Here is a 20,615-nt window from a genome sequence, read left to right on the forward strand (position 1 = left end):
TCACTATAGTTAGAGAAGTATAGAAGCACTAGAGAAAGTGCAAAAGGGATTTACAAGGAATATACCAACTGCGAGATTAAAGATATGGGGAAAGGTGGAACAGGTTGGGCCTTTTTCGTTTAAAAACAGAAGACTCAAAGGTGACCTGATAGAGGTCTTCAAAATTATGAATGGATTAGACAGGACAGATGTCAAAAGAATGTTTCCACTTGTGGGTGAACTTAAAACTATGGGCTCGATATGACGCCCCCCACCCCTCCCCACCAGCGTACTTGAAGGCGGGGTAGCTTGTAAAATAAAGCAGGTGCTTCTCCCGCCCACCCATGACCTGTCACCCATATTACAGCGGGCAGGAAGGGCGTCAGGCAGCTTGCCCGCCCTTCGGCCTATTGAGGCCCTTAAGTGACCAATTAATGGTAAAGGAAGGTGGAGGCCAAGCGGGTAGTCCAGACCTTTCACAGCACAGGCTGCGTCGGGCAGGAAGGGGTACCTCATTTGTAGGGGGGGTCCGCTATGCCCATCAGAGGCTCCCCACCACCACCCCAGGACCCCTCTAACCCTTCCCTTGCGGCCTCTCAAACCAAGCTCCCAGCTCCCAGCCTGGGCTCTGCCGGCCACACCTATCCAAATTCTACACTCACCTTTTAAGTCTGGACACTAGCAGCCTTCTTCCTTGGGGACTGCCTGGAGTCTCAGCAATGGCCACCACTTGACCCTGGGGTTGCTGGGACTATAGAGCTGCCCACAGCTCTCTAGGGTGGAACTCCCTTTCCACTCTAAAACAATTAAGACTGCTCCCAGGGTAAAATCATTGCGGGGTAGCTGGGTTTCGGGTGGGTGGGCTGACGACCGTCTTTTCAGTTGTGGGGGTGGGGAGGGGTGAGGGGAATATGGTGTTTTGCAAAATCCAGTCCTATGGGCTATAATTACAAGAACGTGTTAATAAGCTCAATAGGGAAATGTTTCCTCAGAGGGTGGAACTCACTCCTCCAGAAAGTGGTTGAGGCAAATATCTTCGATGCTTTCAAAAGCAAACTAGACAGGTAGACAAGTGAAAAGTGAACAGAAAGATATGCTGAAGAGCTGAGATGAGGCAGATGCAAAGGAGTACAAAACACAAGCACAGACTAGTTGGGCCGAGTGGCCCATGTTTGTAATTTAAAACATCTGGGGAGTCAATAAAGACAGTGTACTTCAATCAGAATCAGAACAACGTACCTTAGCTTCCAGTGTCCCCAAACGGTCTGTCAGCTGGGAAATTTTACTGCAGTTCAAACAATCTGTAAAAGAAAAGATTTTCAATCAGGATTTGAAGAGATTTTTTTTTATGGAAGAAACAAACATAGGAAGTGGATTATTCTGAGAAAAATCAGTACAAGCTGTGCTTTGCTATGTAGCAATGAATAATACAATGAATGAGTTACTCTTTCATCTTGTTTTGAGTTACATTTGAAAAACCACCTCAAAACTGCAACTTTAAAGCAAAGTTATGGATTTTTTTATGATCACTGATCATTGTTTCTGAAGATTTTAGGTACTTTTCCTAACACAGACCATGGATCAAACCATGCTTCAGATTTTGCAGTTAGCAATGAAGTGAAAGCACTCAATGCTGATCGCAAAGAAAGCTGTGCATAAAGATCTAGGGGTCTCCACGGATTTCCACTTTCCTGATGTCAGTTGAATCTGTCACCAAGTCAAGGGGATCTCCACGCATCCAGAAACAGTGATGTCATCAAACAGGGTAAACAGCCAATCATATTGAAGTATTCTCACAGACAGTAAACTAGGGAGTAAAATCACTGAATTTTTCATCTTTAATTAAAATTGAGCCATATACAAGGGATTAAGGTCATAAAAAACTTAAAAAAAAACATATTTTATTTTGAAAATGTGATTTTTTTCTTCACAATGGAGAAATTTGACATTCTACAGTAAGATTGTTTAGCAATAATAAGGAGCTTTAGTAACCTGTTATAAACCCAATTACACCTCATTCAACAAGGTGTGAGCTTTTCAAGAGTTTTACAATGAACTAAATGTGAAGAAGGGCTAATTTCTGTCAGAAATATAAACAGAAGATGCTGGAAATACTCAGCAGGCCTGGCAGTACCCATGGAAAGAGAAATAGAGTTAACATTTTAGGTCAACGACCTTTCTTCAGAACCTGTTTTTATTTCAGGTTTCCGGCATCCGCAGTGCTTTGCTCTTGTTCTAGTTTACGTCAGCTCAGTAATTTCTACTTGATTGCAATCTGGGGTGACTTCAATGCACATCCTGTGGGGAAGTGTAGAATGATTGACAGATATCTCTGGATTTTCGTATTTAACTGTGCTGCGTAGACTTCCAGAAGCTGCTGTCAGGAATAACATTGGCCTGGATTTTGCTGGAGCAATGATGACGAATGCAGACAGTCTCACTGCCATTTCTACCGCAAAATCTGGGCCGATGTTATGTGTGTTCTGTGTTACTTTACTTCTTTTCCATGAAGTCTGCTTACCAAGTGAGTCTTTGGGGAAGTTTAGTGTTCTGCCAAAGTTCACTATTCCAGCTAAGAAATAAGGAACTTAAACTCGGTATTAATTGCTTCATGATTTATAACTCAAAAATTGAATGTAATACTCTTATAGTAGACGTTACGCACACAGAGCAAGATGGGCTGATTTTATTTTCTCTTTAATCAGGCATCTAAACTTGGATCTGACTGCAAAATCTTATCAATCAGCATACAAACAAGCAAGTGATTTGTTACAACATTCCCCTCCGACAGGAGCCAACTAAATGTGATGAGCCAACAGTTTAATTGAAACAGAGGAGGCAGAAGTAAGCTCAAGTTCAGTTACAGTCCAGTCAACTTAAGATTGCTGCATTCTCAACACTGATTTAAAGAGCACATTAACTACTTCCTGCAATTTATCAGAGCAAAAGTGAGAATGAAGCGATTAAATCATTCCGCAGCAATTAAGCACTTTGACTGGAAGTACAAGCTTCCTCAGGTTTTCACTCCTTTAGTCCTTGTGGAATAAAACATTTAAGATTAGCACTTAAGATTTACTGTAAACTTACAATGGGTTCACAATTACGGGAATGTTATTTCATTCAGTTATACATGCAGTCTGATAATGAATTATTTCCTTATATTAGAACTCACTATAAATAGGTTCGGTTCCATTAATCTTTACTTCAACACATCTCTTCCTGCAGGTTACTCCAGGGCATCTTTCCTTTGGTTGGAGACAGGGAAACGTGATGAAGTAGAGGCTCTGGGCCATAGTTCCTTGTTAATATTACTCCAATAATTCATCCAGTCATTTGTGAGGAACCAACAAAATAAATTAGCATGAAAACTGCCACATTGTTGTGAAAAATCCAACATGGTTCACTTAATAATCTTCAGATAAAGGAGCCTGTCCACCCCTGCCTGTTCTGGTTGATGCATGACTTCAGCCCCACACCGTGTGACTGACTCTTAAGTTTCCTCTGGAGTTGCCTAACAAACCATTCAACTGCAATAGAGATGGACAATAAATGCGTCTTTGTCAGCATCATCCTCATCCCAAAGTCAAATTTTTAAAAAACAATGAAGATTATAATATGATAAGAACAAAAGAAAACCCAGAGAGAGGATAAAGCTATTCAGCCTATCAGGCCCACCCCATCTGGATGATTATTTGACCACGAACTTTCCTTTCAAACCATGTGTTAATGTTCAATTTTAAATAAATCCAAGAGTTTCTTGCCCTTCTTCCTTTGAAACAGATCAAGCAGTATAATTAATATTTCAGCCCCCATCTCAACTACCCAGCTCAACATGTACTACTCCAACTCCCAGTTTAAAGATATCAGTTTACCCAGAATTAACTACTTTCTCTGCAAGTTTGCACCACATGTCTGTTATCCTTTGGGAAGATATGCTCTGAAAATTTGCATCCGTGTTCTCTAACCCCATGTTCAGTGTTGAAGTTAAATAGTTTTCCTGCTTTAATCCCGTCTATAGCTTTCATGTTCACCAAGAGTTTTCTCTTCCCTAAGAAAAATGCATTTAGTGGCTCAAGCCTTGAATTTCAAAATGTCTCAGATCATCCTGACTATTCTTGTTTGATCCCTTCTTAATGCACCTAAATCCTTTTTAAAGTAGGGTGGAAAAATGTCAAGTACTATACTCCAGTGATGGACTCACCATTAGTCTGTCTTGTAATGCAAGATCACTCTTCAGGTGCACAGAGTACCTGATTTATCTTATTAGTAATAGATTCTCACTAACCAGAATATGATCAAAGGTTGTAAAATTAATTGGTGGTCTGGTTGTTGCTTACACATTACTTCAACTAGCAGCTTGGTTAAGGACTGGTGAAATGTGGCTAACTCAATAAATTCAAAGAAGCAAACATGTTTAAGGCTCAACTGGTTCACTACCTTTTCTTCTTCTTGAGTTCTCTGCCCAGGAGCAGGTCCAATCCACAGTACTATGACCTCCACCACAGGTAAGGCGAGGAGGCAAGTCCAGAATCTACCCCATCTAGAATGGGGATTGAACCCCATGCTGTTGACACCAACCTGATCCACACTGGCCGTCCAACCTACTGAGCCAACCAGCACACTCCATCCCAAAGGAGTGCTAGTTGCTGTGACAACATATACTTTTACATGCTGTAGTCCTGAGCTATGAGCAGTGATGGTCAAGCCTCCAATTTCTTTTCCATCCAATGCCTGACCAGGAATGTCTCCCAATCTCACCACCCAGTGTAGTTTGGAAGGATTTATAGGTTGATACTCAACAAGTTTGACCATGTTATGAATGCAGCAAGTCCTGGGGTGGGACTTGAACCTGGAACTTCTGGCTCAAAGGCAGACTTGCTACCATTTGCGCCACAAGACCACCCTTCACTACCTTTTAAGAAACAGAAAAGTACCTGAAGGGGAATGTGTGTATAATAGTATGGGGATAAAGATGCAGGGGGAGATGCAGAGTAAAGGGTTAACTCTAATGATAGCTATTGAGTATGTGCATAAGGAGCTATGTCACAGTGATGTCAATCACTGAGGCAAGATGACTCAGAAACATCTTGGAGAGTAGCTCCAGCATGTCTTGGTCTTGTATAACCTTTGTAAATAGTTAGAATGTAAATAGATGTGTTTTCAACAAAAGATCATTGCCTCCAGCAAGATCTCTTCTAAAGTAAAACGCTAATGATTCCTGAGATAAAACAATGATAACAGATGATGGCAGCAGTGATTACACCCACAGACAGAGAGTAGAAAATTGTGGGAAAAGCCCCAAGTGAAGCCCAGCAACAGTGCAGAGCAGCAGGTGAAGGACTTTGAGGCCAACTCATCAACCAAACCAGAGATGACAAAATAACAAGGGTAGCCCCGAGACTGGCAAGTCAAACAGCACAGGAAAAGACAGCTTCCAATCAGGGTGAGAAATGACTACCAACTTTTCCCTGCCAGAATCATCTCAAAATACATAGGGCTTCAGGCAGGCTGAGCAATGTCAAAATTGATGACGGCGTTTTACCAGGTACCGCATCAGGTCTCCTGTATAAAGACAGCAAAGATCAAATGAACACTTTGTTATACACTATTGGGAGCATGGCAGATGACATACTAGCCAGACAGGGGGTGAATGAACAGACAGCATCCTACAATTATGTCATTGGAGCCTGTGACAAATACTTCAGTCTTTGTAAAAATATTGTCATTGAAAGGGTGAAATTTAATTGGCACAGTCAAAAACAGGATGAAGGGATTGACTCATTCATCAACAAATTGTACCGTCTAGCCAAAAATTGTGAGTATGGAACACTAAAAAATGACCTGATCAGAGATAGAATAGTTATTGGCATTTTAGTTGAGAATCTCTCTGGCTTCTTACAATTTAAGCAAAGCTGTATAACCAGCCAAAGTGGAAGCAGAATAAGGCTTTTGTCAGAGATGCGAGAGAAATTTCCAAAGATCAGCCCGATGAAGTTGTTCGATTTGTGGGTTGTAAAAAGTATAGCAAGGCAGCAACCAGGGAAGCACCCTGCAAAGGCACCAACCACCATTTTCCAATGTCCCCACTGTGGTGGGAAAAAAGGTCCACAGATGTCAACAATGCCATGTCCAAATTGAGCAATGCCTGGGCTGTGGCACGTTAGGCCATTTTAAAGTGGGCTGCCGTTCCAGGAACTGTGTGTTTATAAGGCAGAAGGAGGAATCTGTTAAAGGAGCCTTCATTCAAGAAATTTAAGACCTTCACAACTAAGAAAGCACCTTCCTAGGAGAAATAAAGGAAAATAAAAACCAGTATTGGGGTGCTGACATTGATGTAAAGGGGCATCTAACTGAATTCAAGCTAGACATAGGAGCCGGTGTCTTGGTGTTATCTGACAGAGTTTCATGGCTGAATAAAGTGACACTACAACCATCCTCTATTCAACTCCAAGGTCCAGGGGGATCAAGTTAAATGTTCGAGGCCAGCTAGATACGATACTGAAATACAAAGATTGAGAAATTTCTGAAACATTGTAAGTTATCAAGAATGCTTTTTGTTGAGCAGAAAAGCTTGCATAGCTCTGAACCTGCTTCTAAAAGTTGGTGAGGTCAACGCAAAAACACATGATAATGAACTTAGGAAGCAATTCCCCACACTTTTTACAGGCTTGAGTAAGCTGAGGACGTGCATCACACAAGGTAGATGCTAAACCCCTTTATCTGTTCATGCCAAGGAGGGTCCCACACCCCCTTCTGAGAAGAATCAGGAGTGAGATTGACGCGATGCTGGAACAAGGAGCCATTTCACCCGTCACTAAATCAACCAGGTGGTGCTCTGGTATGGTACCAGTCCCAAAGCCTAATGGCTCCATTCATACCTGCATTGATCTAACACACCTCAACAAGGCAGTTAGAGAAATATATCCAATGGCATCAGTAGATGAGAACTTGGCCAAACTTGAAAGAATAGCCATCTTCACCAAACTTGACGCCAACAGCAGGTTTTGGCAATTGCCACGGGACCAGGAGTTCAAACTCTGAACTTTCATTACTCCCTTTGGACGGTACTGCTTTAACCGTCTGCCATTTGGCATCAGGTCAGCCCCTGAAATATTCCAAAGGACAATGTCCAATATACTGCAGAGGATTGACAGCATTATCTGCCACATGGATGATATCTTGATCCATGGATCAACGAAACAGGAACATGACAAATGAGTCAGGGAAGCCTTACTCACATTGCAAGAGGCTGGTTTGACACTCAATGACAAAAGTGAGTTTTCTAGGTCAACAATAACGTTTATAAGGCACATTATACAAGCAACTGGGATTACCACAGGCACACAGGAAAAAAATGGTATTAAAGAAATTCCTACCACCACCATCTGGAAATGTGATGGAGCTTCAAAGGTTTATGGGCATGGTCAACCAGCTAGGCAAATTCCACCCTCACTTAGCCCAGATAAATGAACCCCTCAGACATCTTTTACAACAGGACCAGGCATGGTGCTGGACTGAGCTTCAGCAGCAGTCATTTGAAAAAATCAAAATGATGCTAATATCCACAGAGGTCTTCGCCCACTGTGACCCAGAACTTCCCCCAATTGTGGCAGCTGATGCATCTGCAATGGAGCTGGGAACAGTGCTATTCCAGGCCCAAAGTGATGGCAAAATAAGATCTGTTTACTATGTTACCGAGACTGAGCAGCGCTATACTGTTATCAAAAAGGAAGCCCTCGCAGCGACTTGGACATGTGAGACATTCTCTGATTATGTACTGGGCCTGCACTTTAAGATTGAGGCTGATCATGAGCCATTAATAACATTGTTGAACATGAAGGAGATTGCAAAGATGCCATCCAGGATTCAGCAATTCTGAACTCGACTCATGCAATACAATGCTACAATGGAGTACGTACAGGTAAATATCAGACTACGGACGACACACTGACCAGGGTACCCGCCTTTTACCCAGTGCAGGAAAATGAATCCTTCATAGCAGAAGATAAAACCTTTACAGCCTTGACTACTAAATACTTGCTGGCAACAGACAAGCAGTTGTGCGAATTTTGTGTGGCCTAAAGACAAGATGAAGAGTGCATCTAGATTCATGTGTACTGCATGGACAGATCGCCACAGTACATCACAAGCAACCCCATCTTGAGGCAATAGTTTGAACAGCGGCACCACTTCAGTATCATTGGCAACCTCCTGGTACATGATGCAGGAGTGGTGGTACCAACAGCTGTCTGCCTGGATGTCTTCCAGAAGACCCACCAAGGTCATCTTGGCAAAACCAAGTGTCGAGCCAGGGCACAGCGGTCTGTATGGTGGCCAGGGATTTCACACTCAATTGAACAGATGGTCTCCAGCTGTGTCACCTGCACCATCCACAGGCAGAAAGAGTCCTCTCTGCCCTCCTCCTTCCCATCAAGGCCTTGGGAACAACTTGACATGGATTTGTTTGACTATAAATGGAAAATATTTCTTATAGTGGTAGACTATTAATCCCTTTGGATAGAGGTGCAAAAGCTACATAGCCTCACCTCTGAAGCTGTTATTATCTCTTTGAAGAGAATGTTCTCTACCCATAGCATTCCTGATGTTGTCTTCTCTGATAACAGACCACAATTTGTCAAAGGCTGCTTTCAATCCTTCAAAAAGTCATATGGATTTGTTAATGCCACAAGCTCCCCAAAATACTCACAGTTGAACAGGGAAGCTGAGCGAGGAGCATGCAATGTAAAAGACCTTTGAAGAAGAATGGCAGTTCACACTTACTTTACTTAGTTATTGTTTGACACCAGTAAATAATGGGTTTGCCCCCTGCAAGCTTCTGATGGGTCACAAGCTAAAAACCCAACTTCCTTACCTACCCCACACCTTACCACCAAATGTCATGGGGAAGACCATCATTGAGCTAGGAAGGAGGAAGAAGCCTACTGAGTGAGTCAAGCTTGTATGTTTAACCAGAGGCATAGGGCTCAAGGCCTTCCAATTATTGGAAGGGGAGAGAGGGTATGGATCAGAGACCAGAGCCATGCAGGAATGGTAAATGAGAAGCTATAACAACGGAGATCGTATCTGGACAAGACACAGTCAGGCATCATTCAGTCCAGCATCATTTGAAGGAACAGACCTGCCCTAATCTCAAAAGGCCAGTATATTCAAGTTCAGTTATTCCCTACAGAACTGATAAATCAATGAAGTGAAATTCATTTGGGGCCCCTACCTGATGTTATTCCAGTGAATCCACTTGATCTCTGCTTTCTGAAAGAGATCTTACAATGCTATACAAGCCAGGAGCACTTTGTGCTCTAATGCTATTCCAATGCTTTGAAATACTCCATCTTTTCCAAATGTTCCACTTCTGTGATTACTAAATTCATCCCTCTAGGTTTTCCAGGACACTTTTCCAAAGGGAAATTTAAAAAGTATTTTTTCTTGTTTTTTAATATTTAATTGTTTATTGGTTATAACAATATTGGAGATATAAACACAAGATTTCACAGTACGATAAAAATGTTACTTGTATATAGTTTTTAAGAACTCCATTCTCCCATATCTTTCCATAAGGCAGTGATTCATGCTGTGGGGGTTCTTTGGGTGTTGGCAGTGCATGAGTGCTATGCTCAAGTGGTCCTTTTGCTCGTGTAAATCTGGACTGTGAGATTCAGTAGTTATTCAATCATGGGCAATGCATTAATTTTTCTGTAGCGTGCAAGTGATTTGTTTAAACGTGTATTTTAAGTTTTTTTGTGCGGCCTGTGCAGGAATTGTTGGGTTGCTGCTTGACCATGTAGCTTCGAGGGAACTTTGATCATAGGGTGGAAGGGGGCTGGATGTGTCCTTAGTGCTTAAGCGTGGATCTGGTTTCTCACTTTGCTCAGGTCAGCTACTTGAGCCTGAAACAGGCATGAAAATTTGTACCTTCATAGCCTGTCTGCTTACAAAGACGCTGCACAGTACATTTTTCCACTGAGTTTTCAGAATTGCAAATCCCTTAACCCCTCTATTTTTTCTACCAAACACAAACAAACACTTCTTTAGTTCAAGAACTCCATGGACAGCAATGGAAAACTCACTTTCAGCCTGTTTTTGGTGGCAGAGGTTGAATTCAGCTTGGGTTTTGACCTCGATCTGTCAATGTAAATCCTGCTTCCGAGTTCTGAATCAAAAGAGGCATTAATGAGATCCCCCCTCCGAGGCACGACTCACGCTGGTACTGAATCAGATACATGTGGAAAATTGCCAGTTTAAACTGGCAACAGATATTTCACTGCTCTCCTCTGACAAGTTGCAATTCTCTTCTTCACCTTGCCCTATAATGCCTGTTGTTCACTGCATATCGCTGCTGTTTTCAGACAATGATGGAATTTGTCTTTTTCCATTTCTCCCTGTTTTATCCCCTGCTCTGTAAACATTGACTCCTTGCTGGAGTATAGGGGCTGCCAGGCCCCTTTTGCTAATCCCCCAAGTGGTTGCTCTTTACATGCAAGTAGAGCAGTGTTGACAGGCTATCCAATCCTATAGCCAGCAAAATTGTGTCCAATCCTAACTTCACTCAACCCCCTGTACAGATGTACTTCTAAAGGAAAAGCACTGAATAGTTTTCTCCGCCATTACCAAAGGCACTGAGGTAACTGTAACCTCTCCACCATTGCACCATCTAACTAGACCAAACTGGACCGTGGACTATATGGCCAGGATTTAGTGCTAGCAACGGGAGTCCTTCCTCCACCGGTTGGAGGACTGGTGGAAGCCTCGTGTGGCTCCTGTGGTTGAGGAACAACAGTATCTAAGTGCCCCAGGCACAACATTCAAAAGGGCATTAGATGATTATTTAAATAGAAACAATGTGCTGGGTTAACGTGGAAAAGGCAGAAGTGTGGCACTAAGTCATAATGCTCATTTGGAGAACCAGTGCACACACGATGGGCCAAATGGCCTCCTTCTGCGTCGTAACAACTCTGTGATTCTGTGAAAACTGGCCAGCATCAGGCATTCCGCAGGATTTAGGACCCTGGGAGCACAATCCCGTCTACGTCCGCCATCTCTCCTCCCAGGGGCTGCCAGCCAATCAGAAGCCTACAGCTGTCCATCACCAGCGGTGGCTGCTGGCAATAATGCTCCAAGGCCTAGCCAGAGAATCGCCACTGGATACCTGGACACAGGTGAGTGGGGTGAGATTGGGTCCACCGGCAGGGGCTGTGTGAGCGTTGGGGACAAGGGCAGAGGGGTGGCTTGCCCCGACCTCCCAGTCCTAAAGCCGGGTCCCTCAATTGGGCACAGAGCACCTGACAACAAGGCCCCCAGACCCCCACCAAAGGACACAGGCAAAGCTGACAGAGCTTAATTGGCATCCTGCGGCCGGTGGGCAGGATTCCCATGTCGGGCCCTTCTCACCCTCGACTAAAGTGGGGAACTTTCCTAACAGCAGGAATCCATCATGGGGGTACTCATGTCGAATTCTCCCACCCACCCACTCCCCCTGCCGTCATGCCAGCTCCGTGGGCTCCATTCAATTCCACCCAATGTGTCAAATACTTGCTGTTTTAACCAGCAGAGGTTGGAAAGTTTAAGTTTTCTTTATCAAATTCCAAGCGCATACAGAAACAAGGGCCAGGATTTTCCGGCCCTGTTGCGGGTGGGACCCACTGCATGCGAGGAGGACCCCCAGCCAGAAGTCCACTGACTTGCGGCGGGACCGGAAAATCCCGGTGGCAGGCGGGTGGGTGTGGAAAATCCCGCCAAAGATGAAGGATGGTGAAGTAGAGTCAAACGAGAGAAAGGGAAAAAAAAAGTGGGAAAAAAATGACTGGAATGAGAGAGAGAGAGAGGGGGAGAAAAGAGATAGGGAGGAAGAATAAGAAAATTGATCTGGGTGTCCTGGTGCATGAATCAAAAAAAGTTAATATGTAGGTACAGCAAATGATTAGGAAGGCAAATGGAATGTTGGAATTTATTGCAAGATTTTACTGCAGCTGTACAGGGCCTTAGTGAGACCACATCTGGAGCACTGTGTACAGCTTTGGTCTCCTTATTTGAAAAAACATATAATTGCTTTAGAAGCAGTTCAGGGAAGGTTAACCTTCCTGGGATGAAGGGCTTATCTTATGAAGGAAGGTTGAATAGATTGGGCCTTTACCCACTGTAGTTTAGAAGAATGAGAGGTGATCTTATTGAAACATATAAGATCTTGAGGGCACTTGATAGGGCAGATATCCAGAGGATATTTCATCTTTGGGGGAGACTAAAACTACGAGACACAGTTTAAGAATAAGAAGTCTCCCTTTTAAGAAAGAGGGTGAGGGTTTTTTTTCTCTCAGAGGATTGTTAGCCTTTGGAATTCCCCAGAAAACAGAGCAGGCTGCATCTTTAAATTGATTCTAGAATGAGTTAGACAGATTTTTGTTAGACAAGGAGTCAAGGAGGGTGGTTGCGGTGGTGGGGGTTTGGTGGGGCAGACAGGTGGACAACAACCAGATCAGCCATGATCATACTGAATAGCAGAGCAAGCTTAAAGACCCAAATGGCCTACTCCTGCTCCCAAATCCTATGTTCTTATGAAATGCAGTCCCTCTTATTTTGCAAACAAACATAACAGCCAATTTGAACACAGCAAGAGACCACAAAAAAATGAGATAAATGACCAGCCAATTTGACTTGGTTATGAATCATTGCTGGCCAAGAAGCAGGAGAACTCCTCTGATAATATTTGAATAGTAATAAGGGGTTTTATTTTTACATTCAGCTGAACACGCAGACAGGGCCTCAATTAATGTCATACCTGGAAGTCAGTGCCTCCAACAGTGCAGCAGTCCCTCTGTAGTGAATTACAGGGAAGCTTGAAATCATGGCTCAGAGACAAAGGTGTATGCACTGAGCCAAGCTGTCTCTTACAGATCTGACTTAAGCTGTATGTACCTTTACATTAACATGTGGGACTCCAAAATTTCTTTGAGAATGGTCATTCCTCGCACTTGAATTGTGAGTTGAGTGCCAGTCAAGATACTCAAACATTGGCCATCAAAACTGTGCCCAATTTGTCTCCCTATTGAGTTCTTTCCAGTAGGTGTTTCTGGAGATTTAGTAATAGAATCCCTCCACAATTTTTCCTCAAGCTGGCCTGGGTGCACTGAGGCCAAATGCTCTCCCCAGCTAAGACTAGGTAACTCAGCAAAGTGTGGGGATTAAAGCTTGCATCTTCCACACTGTACGGTTCAATATCACATTCCTTATCCACTGACACAAGGTGGGAAGTGTACTTTGAACTTTTATAATAGATTCTGACACCTAAGTCCGGAGTCAGTTATTTTAATTAATCAACCTATTTCAGACAGCATTAAACATACAAATGAGAACCTTAAAGCTTTTGAGAGTGCATGCCTATATTTAAGAAGGGAAATAGGACTATAGACCTATCAGTGTTTGGAAAAGTAATGGATCCCCTGCTAAAGGAGAAAACAGAGAAACACCTTGAAATCCAAAATAGTAATGAATAGTCAATATGGATTTCAAAGGTAAAATACTTGCTTGACCAACCTCATGATAAGAGAGTGAAGAGAAGGGTAATGCAGAAGATATAATATATCTAGATTTCCAAAAAGCCTTTGATAAAGTACCACATAATAGCCCAATGACAGGGTTGCCAACTGTGATTAAGTGTATTCCTGGAGGTTGCCAACTATGATTAAATGTATTCCTGAAGGTTTCATCACATGACTTGCCCCCAAGCTCCAGCCATTCATCGACCAACACATCCATCTTTGTGATGTACTGACTTCCTATGCCAATTGGAAAGCAAAAAGATTCATTACCCAATTGGATGATGCTTGACTGTGAGCCAAACAGCCCTTCTCTTCCCCCCTCTGTTTTCAATCTATATCTGGTAAAGAGAAATGCTCAACCAACTTTTTTAAATGTCCTGATGATTTTTCTCCAGGGTTGCACATCGTCCTGGAGATTGATCTTCAATATGGAGTCTCGAGGCCAATCTTGGAGGGTTAGCAACTGTACCCAATGAGCATGTAGAATCAAGGGACAAGTAGCAGAATGAATGGATAGCTGGCTGACTGAAAGACAGAGAGCAGAGAGTAGGGGTAAAAATTAACTATTCAGAGTGGCAGAAGGTGGGAAGTAAGTCCCACAAGGATTAGTGATGGGACCACTGTGGTTCGCAATGAATATAAATGATTTAGACTTTGGAATAAAAATCAATTTCTAAAGCTGTAGATGACAATAAATCGGAAAGGACAGTTATCACTGAAGAATGTGACAAATTACAAGAGGTCATTAACAAACTTGCAGTATCGGCATATAATTGACAAATAGATTTCAACACAGATAATTGAGAGGTACTACAATTTGATAAAAAATAATAAGGTCACATATTACTTGGAAAGTAGGAATCTAAATGGGACAGAGGACCAAAGAGACCTGAGTGTACAAATACACAGTCACCAAAAGTTGCAGGTTAATAAGGCCATAACAAAAGCAAACTAAACTCTATGATTTATTTCTAGAGAGATATAATTGAAAAGTAGAGAGGTTATGCTGAACTTGTATTGAGCCTTGATAAGACCACACTTGGAGTACTGTGTGCAAATCTGATCACTATTATAAAAAGGATAGAGCAGCACCGGAAAGGGTGCAAAGACTTACAAGATAATGCTAGAAGTGGAAGGTTATATCCATCAGAAGCTGAGGGGTGACCTAATAATGGTTTTGACAGAGTAGACAAAGAGAGAATTTTCCACTCATGGGGGAGAGCAAAACTAGAGGTCACCAATATAAGATTGTCATCATTAAGAAATCAAAAGCTAATGCAAAGCAATTTCTTTACCTAGAGAGTAGTGAGAATGAGGAATTCACTACCACAGGAAGCAGTTGAGACAAATGATATAGGTAAAATAAAATGAAAGACTTGCATTTACATAGCGCTTTTCCCAACCATTGGATGCCGCAAGGTACTTTATGGCTTAATAAAGTCCTTTTGAAGTTCAGTCACGGCTGTAATATAGGAAATGCAACAACCAAGTTTGCATACATCAAACTCCCACAAACAGCAATGTGATAATGACCAGGTAGTCTGTTTTTATGATGTTAATTGAGGGATAAATATTGGCCAGGGCACCAGGGAGAACTCCCCTGCTTTTCTTTGAAATAGTGCCATGGGATTTTACATCCACTCAAGCAGATGGATGGGAATCCCAGTTTAATGTCACTTCAAAGACAGCATCTCCAACAGGGCAGCACTCCCTCAGTATTGCACTGGGGTGTCAGCCTTAACTTTTGTGCACAAATCCTCGAGTGGGACTTGAGCCTGGAATGCTGTGACTCAGAGGTGAGGTGCTGCCAACTGAACCACTGAGCCACAGCTGGCACTTACATTTAATGGGAGGCTAAGCAAGCATATCAGAAGGGATTAGAGGGTTATGTTTATAAAGTTAGAAGAGAAAGGATGGGAGGCAGCTTGGGTGAAGCATAAATGTGGGTATGGACTGGTTGGGCACAATAGCCTGTTTCTGTGCTGTACATTCTATGTAATTCTACATAAGAGTCAGTGATTTGAACATCATGCCAGGGGGCAGTGTCGCACCACTTGAGTTTGAGCAGTATAACCAAGTTTAAAAATTTCTGAATTGGTTCAATAGAAAAATTAATTTACTTTAACCAGTTTTCTCTGCCACCCTTCTCCTGAAAGCATTCACTTGGATAGATACGAACAATCAAACATATGAATTAGGAGCATGAGGAGGCCATTTGGCCCCTCGAGCCTGCTTTGCCATTCAATAAGATCATCGCTGATCTGATTGTGACTTCAACTCCACATTCCCACCTACCCTGATATCCTTTCATTCCCCTGTTAGTTAAGAATCTATCCACCGCTGCCTTAAAAATATTCAGTGACCCTGCCTCCACCACTCTCTGGGGAAGAGTGTTTCACATACTCCTGACCCTCAGAGAAGAAAAATTCTCCTAACCTCCATCTTAAATGGAAGATCCCTTATTTTTAAACTGTGTCCCCTAGTGCTAGTCTCTCCCACAAGGATCTCCACAACCATCCTCTCAGCATCCATCCTGTTAAGTCCCCTCAGGTAAGATCACCTCTCATTTGTCTAAACTCCAATGGATACAGGCTCAGCTTGTTCAACCTTTTCTCATAAGATAATTCTCCCAACAACATCCCAGAAATCAGTTGAATGAACCTTCTCTGAACTGCTTCTAACACATTTATATCCTTTCTCAAATAAGAAAATAGTACTCCAGATGTGGTCTCACCAACGCCTTGCACAACTGTAGCAAAATTTTAATATTCCATTCTCCTTGCAATAAACAACAATATTCCATTTTCCTTCCTAATCACTTGCTGTATTTGCAGACTAATTTTTTGTGATTCATGTACCACGACATCTGTGTTCCTCTGTACCAAGTTCTACAATCTCTCTCAATTTAAATAGTATACTGCTTTTCTATTCTTCCTGCCAAAATGGACAAGTCCACATTTTCCCCCATTATACTCCATCTGCCAAACTTTTGCCCACTCACCTAACCTATTTATATACCTTTGCGAACTCTCTACCTCCTCTTGACAACTTACTTTCCTAACTACCTTTGTGCCTACTCTCTGCTTCTTGTTAGCTAACCAATCCTCTATCCAAGCAAATATGTTACCCCCTACACCATAAGCTCTTATTTTGCGTAGTAACCTTTGATGTGGAACTTTGTCAAATGCCTTCTGGAAATCTAAGTACGGCAAATCCACAGGTTCCTCTTTATCCACGTTACCTGTTACTTCCTCAAAGAACTCCAATAAATTAGTCAAATACGATTTCCCTTTCGCAAAACCATGCTGATTCTGCCTGATTGCATTGAGATTTTTGAAGTGTCCTGCTATAACCTCCTTAATAACAGATTCCAGCATGTTCCCCAAGTCAGATGTTAAGCTAACTGCCCTGCAGTTTCTTGCTTTCTGTCTCCCTCCTTTCTTGGAAAGAAAAGTTACATTCACTATTTTCCAATCTGATGGGACCTTTCCAGAACATAGAGAATTTTGAAAAATTAAAACCAATGCATCTACTATCTCAGCAGCCACCTCTTTTACGTTCTAGGATGAAGTCCATCAGCACCTGGGGACTTGTCAGCTTTTAGTTCTAATACTTTTCTCAGTACCCTTTCCCTGGTGAGTGTAATTGTTTTAAGTTACTGCCTCCCTTTCATCTCCTGAATCACACTTATTTCGGAGATGTTATTTGTATCCTCTGCAGCAGGGGTGGGGAACTCCTGGCTCAGGGGCTGAATCCGGCCTGTTGCACTTTTCCATCCAGCCTGCAGTGGGATTTCAAAATCTAGCCTCACTTCACCTCCCCTCCCCACGTACTGCACTCCGGGCCAGCCGTTGCCATGTTCTGATGTCTGAGCCTCAGCCGCAGTCACCAGAGGCCCAGGTTGTGGGGAGAGAGCAAGGCCTGAGATCCAGCAGCAGGAACACAGGGCAGGGGTGGGGAACAGCTGGCTGATGGTTGGGTGGTGAAGTCTGAGTAACCCGGGGCGGGAGAGAAAGGGAGCAGGACACCTGGCTCCATCGACGGCTCACCCACCCTTCTCCCAGCTCCACTGGTGTCCCAGGACAGGTGCTCAGCCCCTGCAGACTGAGGAAGAGGCCCAGGTGCAGCCTCAGACTGGGAGTTGGCCAGAGCCTTGGGTTGTTGAGTCAATGTCCTGGGCTGGTTTGAGGATGAGACAGAGTGGGAAAGGAAAGACAGACAGACAGAGTGGGAATTGGAAAGAGAGAGATGAAGTGGGGATTGGAGAAAGAGCCAGACAGAAAGAGCGGGAAAGGAGAGACAGACAGATAGAGAGAAAAGCCAGTTGTGAGTAGCAACATCATCAGGATCAGCAGACATAACAAAGCTCATTAAGGAAAAGCAAACTCATCGATCACATTAAAGCAGTGGGCGAGCTGAACATTTCTGTATTCTCTAAAAAAAATTAAATTAAGTTGGCTTTTCAATGTGTGTGGCCCACAACTGATTTTGTCTATGTGTGAGTGGCTCTTGATAAGAAAAATGTTCCCCACCCCTGCTCTACATAAAATATCTGTTTAGTTTGTCCACCATTTCCTTATTTTCCGCTATTATTCCCTATTCTGACTCTCTAGAGGACCAACACTCACTTTACTTACTCTGTTCCTTTTTAAATACCTGTAGAAACTCTTACCATCTGTTTTTATATTTCTAGCTAGCTTTTTCTCATATTCTAATACTCCCTCCTTATTAATCTTTCAGTCATTCTTTGCTGTTCTTAATATTCTGTTCAATCTTCTGACCTGCTACTCATCTTTGCAGAATTGTATGCTTTTTCTTTCAATTTGATACTAACTTTAACTTAGGTACCCACGACTGGTGCATCTTCCCCGTCTTTCTTTCTCACTGGAATGTAACTTTTCCAAGTATTCTGAAATATCCCCTTAAATGTCTGCGACTGCATCTCTACTGACTTATCCCTTAACCTAATTTCCCAGTTCACTTAGCCAGCTCTGTTTTCATGCCCTCATAATTACCCTTATTTAAGTTTAAAACACTATTCTTAGATCTTCTCTCCCTCAAACTGAATGTGAAATTCAATCATATTATGATCACTACTACCTACAGGCCATACTTGCGTTATGAGATCATTAATTAAACCTGTCTCATTGCATATTGGCGATACAGTTCTGAGGGCACTTGTCCAACAGACTCAAAGCCAGACGTGATCATGATGTACACAAATGCATACCTCTGGTCAGGGATTCCTGGATAGTACCCAGGAGTATGATGTCAGAACCAACGATCCCTCTAATGTTTTGTTTTTGCTGTGTGGCAGCTTATTCTTTTAAGTGCAGAGGCCCTTTTGTGTTTTGTGCATTAACTTAAAGGGGCCGGCACGTGCTCAGCTTGCGCAGGAACTTCTGGATTGCAATGCAGCCTAAAGGCAACATTAGTCAGAACAAATCACAACATCTCCCAACCCAAAGTCAAATTGGACCACCCCTCCTCCCACCCCAGCTGAGGTTAGCAGATGCAGGAATCAAATTTCAAACCTTACTGGTCTATGTGGATTAGCTCTTCACTGTATTAACCAGCTCAGCCTTTAGGGGAGATCCATCAAGTCTTTCTTGAGCATCTTAGAGAGGGTCAAGGCTAAATAGGTTATTATCACTGTGACTTTTGGTTTAATTGTAACTTATTGGAATAACAGTGTCATAGATCATACATCATGGATTGGCTGTCTCCTGATATTAAACTTTAACAGAATTCAGAAGATGTTGAGCGGAGTTCTGTAATGTGAGCAAGCATGAAAATGCAAAGCTCCGTTTCTGGTGAGCAAAGAGCCAACATACAACTCAGGGCTGCACCCCATTCTACAGGTACTCGTCCCATGTCACATGACTGTCCCTTAAAAAGAGACATCACATTACCAAGAAGGCTGAACACTGCTGTGCAAATCCAACTGGATATGCAAATTCATCCTCCTCTTTTGAACATCTGAATCCAAGTTTCACATTTGGAACATTGTAGCTCACACCACAATTTCCATAGTAGCCTTTTGTGCTCATACATCTGAACTGAATTTACCTGGAATACAATCCAACTCATTGGGAAAGAACAAATTGTAGCAACTGCAGATCAGTGCAGATTACTTTGGAATCTATTCCTGCCCAACATTCCTGACGATTCTTTCAGTTAGATGTAAATCACCAGCAGGTTCCAACAGAATTTGGCACAGCAGTGTAAAATATTGCCATAGCTAGGATACAACCATTAGGCACTATGTACAGTTATAAAGTTGCAAATTAAGACAGCAGAGTGACCAATTAATTTCTCCCTAGTGCTTCTAAGTTCTATAGTTCAGAAATTTCCTTGGAGCTTCTGCCCCTATAACTTTTAACAGAAACCCATTACTGCGTGTAAATGGCATTTCCGCTGAATTTCTGGCGGAGTGGGAGAAGTGCTCTGGAAATTCTCAGTGACAACGTTTTCCATTCACTCAAATAATTTACTTATGATTGATACAGGTAATATCAGTCACTTTTCATTTAAAAAAAGGCTCTTTTTTCAGTCCTCTCATACCAGGGAGGACATAAAATACAAAGGATATTTGATAATCTTCCAAGTTGCATTTGACCACGTATCTCCAGTTATTTTTTTCCTCTCAGTTTCAGGCCTTAATCAGTTACAACAGATACAGAACAAAGAATTCCTGCGCATCCAAGATAAATACTGGTTTAAAGGTCATAAACATTTCTTCAATATTGCAGTGGCCTGCTGCTTATTAAAAACAGATTGTTAAATAGATGTCAGCCTGACCTTCTTATAAAGAACCCACTTAGTAACAAATTTTAATAATTATGTCAGATGTACAGAGGTCCAGCATTTGCTTAACTTTACTCAGCTGCCCACAAATGATTGGATACCATTAATTCTCTTTGTGCATAAATAATATTACACAATAGAACTTTCAGAGAGAGCTGAAGGGTGTTATTGTATAAATGCTCAGTAATAGATTGCAGCTTAAGGATTTTCTTTCAGTTATTGCTGCAGCCATTAGAGTCACATTTATTTAGAGCATGACCAGCATAAAGAGAACCAAAT

General features: G+C 42.4%; 1 protein-coding gene across 2 annotated transcripts in view; it reads right to left on the reverse strand.

The window, feature by feature from the left end:
- LOC121286379 (EMI domain-containing protein 1-like) overlaps window positions 1-20,615 on the reverse strand; it is a 386,722-nt gene that overhangs the window by 125,914 nt on the left and 240,193 nt on the right. For both annotated transcript variants that reach the window (XM_041203470.1, XM_041203471.1), the window contains exon 5: window positions 1,219-1,280. In XM_041203470.1, coding sequence (XP_041059404.1) covers window positions 1,219-1,280 — 62 coding nt within the window. The remainder of the gene's footprint in view (window positions 1-1,218; window positions 1,281-20,615) is intronic.

The sequence above is a fragment of the Carcharodon carcharias genome, chromosome 13, assembly GCF_017639515.1.
Source record: "Carcharodon carcharias isolate sCarCar2 chromosome 13, sCarCar2.pri, whole genome shotgun sequence".
Lineage (NCBI taxonomy): Eukaryota > Metazoa > Chordata > Chondrichthyes > Lamniformes > Lamnidae > Carcharodon > Carcharodon carcharias.